Below are 8,942 nucleotides of genomic sequence, written 5' to 3' on the forward strand. Positions count from 1 at the left end.
CAAAGGGAACTATTTGTCAGTGGCCTGACAGCTAAGTTCATTAAGGATTTAAATCAGAATAAATAAAAGTCGCGAAAATATTTACCTGCCGGCCGCGCTCCCGCGCCCGCCGCCTGGGGCCGAGGGTGGAGGGCTGGGGGCGCCGCACGGCCCCCCTCGGCGGGTGATATTCTTGGGATCCCTGCACTTTCCAAGTCGGAGAGAGCCCTTTGCGTGGCAGATTAATGACGACTCCGTGTTTCTTAAGGGACGTGCTGAATTAATTATTTCACCAATCACGTGGTCGGGACTTGTAGAAATCTATTCTTATCATCTTCCTCGCACTTTGAAAATTCTCCGGGTTATGAAAGGCCCTCCCCCGGCTGGCGGCGAGCCCCGGCCGCCCAGCCCGGCGCGGGGGGCAGGGAGGGCTCCCCAACATGGCGGGCGCGCGGGAAGCGCAGTCTGCCGAGGGTCCCGATTTACTGTACTGTACTCCGGCGGGCTCGGCTGTGCACTCGCTTCCTCCTCATCCCTGCCCGCGATTCAATACACACAACCGTACTGATGTATTGGTGGGCACAGGAGGAGCCATTAAGCAGAAGACGGGCAGAGAACAATCATAAAATGTGTCTGAATATTTAAACTTCTGTCTGCGCACTTATAAATACACATGTCCACGCGTCTGAGGCGAGCCCTTCCATATATTAAGGACACATGTCTGATTTTATGCATTCTGCTCATTTCCTGTCGCGAGTAAGGCCCCCTCCCATCTATTTTGGGACTCCTGTCTTGGCCCCCTCTTCAAGGCGAAGCCAAGACGAGAAAAGCCCTCGTGAAAAAAACAGCACACGCCACTTTTTATAGTGGGGAGTGTTTATTGTGGTCTGGAGGGCGGAGGGGGCACTCGGGGGAGGAGGGGCAGGTGCTGGAGGCCCCGGTGGGGCTGAACAGCACAGAAGAAGTAGAAGGAGCCCAAGATCGGAGGCCAGAGGGGTGAGATCCGAGCAGCCACCCGCCAGCCCCAGGTTGGCCCAGAACCCAGCACCAGACGCCCTCAGAGTTGGGGGTCCAGGAGATCTCTCTCACCCACCATGTCACAAAGAGAGACCGAGGGGGCCTGGGGCTGATCCGGGCCATGCTGAGAGCCAAACTGGAGCCTCCTTTTAGCCCGGGAAGGTACTTATTTTCCTTTTAAAAAATAATGTCCACCCCGCTGCAGCCTGAATCCAGCCTTAGGCTTCCCAATTCTCACAATATATGATGGCCAAATTGGGAGTGTAGGTATGGGGGAGGGAGAAAATGGTAGAACTGCTAAGCCTTACACAGTTTAACCTTCACACATCAGGCACATTACAGAAAATAATAAATTGTTTATATTGGATGTTAGCTTTTAGAAGACCTAATGAAGAATGCTTCTGTGGAGGCACCAAACAGGAGGGAGATTTCGCTACACCTTTTATTATTTCAAATATAGATCAATGAATTACATCAAAACTACAGGCAACAATTAGTATAAATAATACTTTAATCAGTGGCAGCAGAACATTGGTCAATTCTATTAAAAAAGCATCTTGTGTGAACAGACACCATGGGGCTGACTGACAATGTCATCGCCCAACAAAAGGCTGCAATGGACAAAGTGAGATGGGAGTCTGAGGAGCAATGTCCTCGCCAAACACTTCACTCCCCCCAGTCACGACCCCAACATACCATTGAAAAAACTCAAAACAAACACTTCTGGCTCATATTTGGGGGAACAAACTGGAAACAAATAAAAGCAAATGGGCACTGAGGCTTCCTACATCTAGGTTTCTCCAGAGTACGTTCCCAGATGGAAACTCATTTCCTTCCCTGCCCTAGGTGACTGGGGGGCCCTGCTTCTTCCCTGCCTCACTCCTGTGGGCCCAAATGGACGCTGGGGTCCGATTGGGACCTCAGGGTTGAGGGCCGCCCTCTGGGCCATCCAGGCTCCATTAACATTTCAAAAGACAATCCCTAGAAGAGGAGAAGGAGAAGTGAGACTTATAAACAAACAAGTTGTTTCTCTGATTAAGTTACTTTCCAAAGTAGTGGGGCTATTTTTAAGAAGAACCTTGGGTTTTCTTCATCAAAACATGCCTCTTGGCTTTCCTCTGGGGCAGGGGTGAAGGCAGTTAAGTAGTTTGGCATTTGGTCTGAAGCTGGAGTGAGTAACCTGAACTTCTGGGAAGGGGGAAATCTATATAATAATCTTTGCAATACATATGTAGTTGGATGTTGTGAAAATATATACTACCCCCTCCCAAGGAGAAGGTTCAATGTATTCACAGATTCGGGTTTTAGGAAAGAATCTGAGCAACTTTCCAACTTGCCTAAGGATAGCGGCCCTTTTCAAATCCTACATCCAAAGACTGCTCTCCATGTTCGAGGGGGAAAAAAAGAAGAGAAGGGTAGTTAGAGTCCAAAAGGTTAAGGGTTTAGAGGTCAGTCCTCCTGGCTGAAATACAGCTAATCGAATAGAAAATTTGTCCTCTGGATGAACCTGATTCTGTAATTTAGCCGAACTTCAGTAAAATACCTTTTCAGCTTCTCAACGTGAGGGCATCAGAAAAAAGACGTCTTGACTATGTATGAACTCTGTGCTTTTTGTCATAGAAACAATGATGCGAATAATGCAGGAATATCCATCTTTAATATCCCGACGTGGCGATATTCAAGTATTGCCATGTGCAAGTCTGAGAGCCAGGCTCACCCCAAGGAGGAACAAAGAGCTGTCCCTAGGGTCTAATACAAAAGAGCAAGGCTTGGAAGACACTTTAGAGAAGTGGAATTTCAGCCTAGGGACTCCAGTGAATACCTGCCCTCAGCTCTCAGGAGACACAGAACCAAAGAACATGCCTGTAGAGAAAGTCTTTTTCCCCCTACACTTAAATATATTTTAAAAATTACCTCTGAAATCTTCTAAAGTGTTCTCAAGCACTGAAAAAATAGCCCCAATTCTGAATCTCCTTTTCAAGCTCACCCCCTCTCCCTCCCCACTTTTGTGACTTTTCGGTAGCTACAACCAGGGGTTTCTTTTTGGAGCCCGAGGCTTTGCGGTTTAAATTTCTGAAGCCTTGTTTCATTTGAGTCTATGAACTCTGGCCATTACCTTTGACTCTTTCCCTTATCCTTAAGGGTCAACATTTTAGAAAAGTGAGCTTTGAACCCTTCCCAGGCAAGGCATAAGAAAAATGACTAAAGAACATCTCTCCTGTTGTTTGAGAGCGATTGTTTTTAAACCACTATTCTCAAGGCAAGGGAGAGGAGAGGGCCTGAAAACTTTTATACTTTCACAAATTCTGCTAATTAATGGGTTGAGGAAAACTTCCTTAGATTTGTTTTTTAAAAAATTAAAACTTAGGGAAAAAACCCTAAGACCAACTTTTGTGGACTTCTAGATTCAATTAGTTTTTCTTTCATTTTTTACAGCAAGACTTCCTCACCTTCCCACTTTCTCCCCAATGCACATTCCCTCTTTCATATAGGCAGGCCATACACCAATGCTTATAAAATACTGCTATATGGGGTATTTGGGGACATTTGGAATCCAGTTGGAACAGAAAATTCAGTCATTATCTAATGACCCAGAACACAGAGGTTTTGTTTTCTTTCCCCAGAAGGAAAATGTTGGACCATTTGTTTCTTTCTTTTTTCCCTTTCCTTTAATCACCCAGAACTGGTTGTAAGCACAGTGCTGAGAAAAGCACATGTGGAAATATATTTTCAGGAACTCAACTTTGAGTGGATCCTTTGCTTCCCTCTAGAAGGGTTAAGGGCCCCCTACACACATTTCCGGGGAGTGGGGAGGGGGTGGAGTTCAAAATGCCGGTTACAGCCAGAAGTAAGTCCACGCATCTCTTGATTCTGCTCCCTGAAACCCAGCCCCTTTCACCATGGTAAGTTTTTTGGCAATAAGATGTCAGTTATTTCTGCACCCCAATTCCCCAACAAATAAATACTTAAGCAAATATAATCTAAACATACAACAACCCGTTTGCACTTCCTTCTTAGACTCATTTCTTTGGGCATGGGGCCACTGGGAGCAAAAAAAATTTTTTTTCACACTGGAAATTATACAGACAACCCAGAAAGTTCAGAAATCCTGGCCCAGCCCTCCTGCTTCCACTGAAAGCACCTAGCGCAAGGGTGGCCAGCCTTCTGATTCAACACGCCCACATTATGAAACCACAAAGATTCCTGGAGGGGTGGGGGGGGGCGGGGAGGATGTTCAAATTCACACTGGGATAAAGCATCCAACCTTCATTTGCAAATTCAAAATCCAACAGCGGAGATTTTCAGGAGTTTAATGACTCGCCAAGGTTTTATGTTCCCAGTAGCTCCTGCCATTTGATAATATACTTAGAGAGAGAATCCCACCCCCCCCCGACCCCCATCCCCGCTCCAGGGAGGGGGCTACCCTCGGGCAGGGTGCTAACCTAGTCCGAGGTTAGGCCTGCCTGTCCCAGGTCCACCCTACAGTACCTTAGAGCCCAGGGAGGTGACAGCAGGCCCGGCCTGCCCCCACAGCTTCGGCTCAGCCGGGAGCTCAGGGAGGGATGGGCCCAGGGTCCCCACTTCTATAAGGTCGTCAGGTCCGTGTGGTGGTCCTTGGTCAGCGGCTGCAAATGCTGGCCAGGGGCAGCTGAGGAGGAGCAAGAGGAGGAGGAGGATGAAGACGACGACGACGAGGACCTGCCTTTCGTGTTGGGCAGCTTGTGATCTTTTTTCCACTTCATCCTCCGGTTCTGGAACCAGATCTTGATCTGGCGCTCGGAAAGACACAGGGTGTGAGCGATTTCAATCCGACGGCGCCGCGTCAGATACCTGTTAAAATGAAATTCCTTTTCCAGTTCTAGGACTTGCTGCCGGGTGTAGGCCGTCCGGGACCTCTTGGGCTCCCCGCCGGTGTAGTTGGGGTTCACTGCGAGACAAGCAGACCGCACAGTCAGGTCAGCGCCCGGCCTCGGATTAGGCCACAGCCGCTCACTTCCTGGCGCGCCCCGAGGCCCGGGCCCTCCCGGCGCGCTCCTGGCCCACTCCCTGCCTCTTGCCCGCCCTCCCAGGCGCACACGCTCACTCCCACCCAACCCCTCGGACCCACCTGCTCTCCTGGGCTCTCGGGCGGGGATCCCCAAACGTGCCCCATCTCCCCAGCCCACCTCCCGCTCCAGCACTCCCAGGCATTTTGGAAATCCCCTCTTCCACCGCGTTCCCTCCGCTCTGAAAATAGAGTCCTCCCCCACCCCACCCCCACCTCCACCCCCTTTTGCGCCCAGAGCCAAGCAGCCAGCCACATGGTCCCGGCCTGCTCCCTCGGCTATAAAAATTTATGGAGAGAGTAATTGCGGCGCCCATTGAAGCCCCACACGCCCCCACCCACTCGCACCCCCTCGCGGGGCCCAGGCCGCCGGGCTGGGGTGGAGACTGAGAGGTCCTGGGCCCGTGCCTTACCGGAATTCACGTGCACCTTCTTCATCCACGGGTAGACCACGGCCGGCTGCTTGAGGGCCGTCCCAGGGGGCGGCTGCTTGGGGCCGCCCGGCTGGCTGCAGGCCCGGGAGCCGGGCAGGGGCGGGGGCGCGGGGCACGGCTCTCCCGGGGCACCGTAGTGGCCGCTAGGGCCGCCGGGTTCTTGCCCGTGACCCCGCGTGGGCAGTGCCGAGCCAGGCCCGGGGCCGCCGCCTCCGAAGGTCTGCTCACCGAAGTCGGGCCGTGGGTAGAGCCCCGGGGGCTGGAAGTCGGCCCCCTGCGCGCCGCCGCCGTAGTAGTCAGCGCCCTGCTCGCCTAGGTAGCCACCCTGCAAATATTCCTCGCACGGAGGAAACTTGGGGTCCACATACTTGGAGTTCACCATATACGAACTCATGGCCATTAATTTCAGAAGGTAGAAAATACTAATTTTTCTCGTGTTGTCTTTTTTTCTCCTTCCATAGGGCCCTCCTACTTGCTGTCAACTGAATAAAGTTGGCGGCCATGTGACCAGACCAGCCAATAGCGAGGGAGTGAGTTTATCACCGGGTTGGTGAGCATCTCATAATTTTCACAAATTTAACTAAATAACATACGTGTAATCAAGTGACTTGCCGTGGTACATTTGAGGGCCCCCGCCAGATGTTAAAGTAGTTCTAATCCCAGCATCCTCATTCCCCACAGGTAACCCCAGCTTTTGTCTGCCACTGACTTTGCTAACCTCCAGTGCCCCCGCCACTCACCCCGCCTGTAATCAGCCCCCCAAAATGGGCACAATTCAAGCGGGAATGAATCCTCATATCTGTCAGGGTGCATGGCATCAAAAAGTGGGCGGAAGAGGTGGCTTCTGAGTTGGGCAGAGAACCCCAGGCAGGCAGGACTCCCGCCCGCCCAGCCTGCGGAGCGGGGACTCTGCCATACAAAGGCCGAATCCCGGCTTTGTCTTCATCAGGGTCACCCAAAAGTTACTACAATCTGGCTGGCCTGAATCAAATTAGGCAATGAGTAACTGCCAAGCTTTCTTCGAGGCCGGGGTGTTTCCAGCCAAATCTTGGCCCTTGCTGGTATGGCAAGAAGCCCCCGTGCTGCTCTAGCCAGGGCAGCTGAAGGGTAGCCCAGGAAGGTGGGGAGGGCACCCCCAGCTCACCCAAATGGACCCCAAAGGACCCTAAACTCCTTCTGCCCAGCTCACCTTCTTCTCACATGGCAGTAACGGCCAATGAGGCCCTTCATTGAGCACCCTCCAACTTTATGCCCCTGGAGGGCAGACCTGGGGCTGGGGTGACCTGGACTCCCACCTTGCTCCCCAGTGCCCCCAAACCTAACCCTCTGGCCCTGCATTCACGCAACCAATTAGGGTTTTACACAGGGGGCCCTGTTTAAAGGTGAGGAGCTTCTCCAGGAAAAGGCTGCTCTATGTCACCAGGCTCAGACGATCCACCTGGAGTCCAAGGTAATAAAACAGAAAGAGGCGACTGACCCGCCGGCTGCCTCTGGCCTCCAGTTCTAATTCTGGCTATTGCGGAGAAATGTGAAGTTTTTGCATCGACCATATATTCCCCTAGAATCGAATCTGTGACTATGTGGATACCACACAAATTCGGTTCTACAGGGTATATATAGACAACGTTACTACCTCCGGGTTCCACCCAGAGCGAGTACCCAGACCGTTGCCAGCCCCCGCCTCTTCCTCGGAGCCGCCACCAGCCCAACGCGGCCACCCTGCCTTTCAGAGATGGTTCAGGTAGCCTGAAGCGCCTGGTGGCAATTTGCAGCAACGAGTTCCCCATCCTTGTACCAGGGCCGGGGTTACCAAGCAGCCAAGGAGTCAGGACAGTCTTCTTAAGAAAAAAAGAAAAGAAGAAAAATAATCCATCCCAGAAATGGCGGCTTTATTACCCCCCTCTCCGGATCCACATAACCCCCACTCCCTTAGCAAGTGGTATTTTCCAGAAAGGAGCAAATGCCCTCAATGGCAGAAGAAAAAGAGGCAAGAGGGAATATCCTCTGCTCATTCTTCTGCCCACTGTCAGGGCAAGCCAGGTTGGCTGACAAAGCTAGTTCTCCAAGAAGTCGCGCATTTACCTTCCAGGGCCCTGAGCCCGGCTGGCCTCTCCGTCCGGCTGCTGCTGCAGACCCCGAGGCAGGCGCCGCTTGCAGGCACCGAGCTGCCCTGGGCTGGGGCCGGCGCACTAATGGTGAAGGGCAGGGCAAGGGGTCACTCGAAATCATTTACAAACATATCACAAAGTTTCATTATTTTTGCTTTGCCGACAGCAGCACACAAGAGTACAAAAGTTCACGAGTTGTGCCCGCCCCAGCGCAGTCCAGGGCTCACCCCTCGCTTCAGGGCACCAAGAGCACTCAGGGCCCGAATGGGTTTCAGAGGCAGAGGGGTGCCCGGGCTCGGGTGGGGCTTTTGGATCCCTGACTGTAGGCTAGAGGTGTTTAAATTTTTTTGATTGTTTTGATTTTACCCTCATGATTCAAAAATTATTTTCAAGCCCCAACCTGGGCCTGGTGCGGTGGAGCCCCCCTCTGCCTGGCAAAATTGGCTGGCTTCTCCTACTCTGCACTGTGCACACTCCCTGCTCACTCCCCCACCGCCATCCTCTGGGACCAGTGCTTTGGCTATTTTGTAGGGATATCCTGGGTGCCAATTCTAACAAGAGCTCTGAGGCTGCCCCACACCCAGCCCCCTTGTCCCAGGGGGGCTCCCCCCAACTTCCTCTAATGCCAAGAGCTCCCACACACCTGCCTTCCTGGGGACCTTGGGCCTAGGCTTTATCCAGACAAATTGGAGGAGGCTGCTGGGACAGGTGGGGAACCGGGTGAGGGTACATACACATTTTCATATTTGTTAGACGCTGTGACCTGCATTTCACCTTATTGCTCAACTTGTTCAGACAGGTCAAAGCCAATGAGTTATTGATGAACAAAAGCGTTAAATATTCACCTCCCGCCCAACTGCCCATACAAATGCTTTTGATGTCTCCGGCTTTTTGTGCTGTGTTCAGCTACAGGGTGCTGATCGTGGGTTTGCAAGCAAGGAGCATCCACAGAGATAAGCACCCAGAGCCAGGGCAGCTTCAGGAAGAAGGCAAGACCAGGAGTTCCTGGGGACACCGGATTTTCCAGCCTGGAGCCCTGAGCCCTGTTTCACTTGAGACAGCCTGATTCATAGAGGTGAACTATGTACTGGGCGGAACCTCCACTCCCGGGGGGTTGGCACAGCCCCCAGCGAGTCGATTAGGCTGCCCAGCCTGGAGGGCAGAAACCTGGCCCAGAGCCAAGCCTTAGCTTCCCGGACCCTAGAGAGAGGATGTCTCACCAGGGAGGGAGGGTGCCTGGTTCCTAACATCTTCGCACATTCCATCTCCTATGAAAATAAAATCAGCTCCGTTTTGCATGAGGGAGGGGCCCCTGGTCTTTCCTTGATTCTCTCCCCACTACCATCATCTTAATGAGAG

The 8,942-nt window shown here is 52.3% G+C and overlaps 1 protein-coding gene across 1 annotated transcript; it reads right to left on the reverse strand.

The window, feature by feature from the left end:
• Positions 1-1,420: 1,420 nt before the first annotated feature.
• On the reverse strand, positions 1,421-7,547 carry HOXD4 (homeobox D4). The gene is made up of 2 exons (XM_067741469.1): positions 5,455-7,547; positions 1,421-4,924 (listed from the first exon to the last, which is right to left on the reverse strand). Exons 1-2 carry the CDS (start codon positions 5,873-5,875, stop codon positions 4,581-4,583), a joined length of 765 nt encoding a protein of 254 aa, XP_067597570.1. The 5' UTR covers positions 5,876-7,547; the 3' UTR covers positions 1,421-4,580.
• Positions 7,548-8,942: the final 1,395 nt, after the last annotated feature.

Source organism: Pseudorca crassidens, chromosome 6 (genome assembly GCF_039906515.1).
Source record: "Pseudorca crassidens isolate mPseCra1 chromosome 6, mPseCra1.hap1, whole genome shotgun sequence".
In the NCBI taxonomy this organism is placed as follows: Eukaryota; Metazoa; Chordata; class Mammalia; order Artiodactyla; family Delphinidae; genus Pseudorca; species Pseudorca crassidens.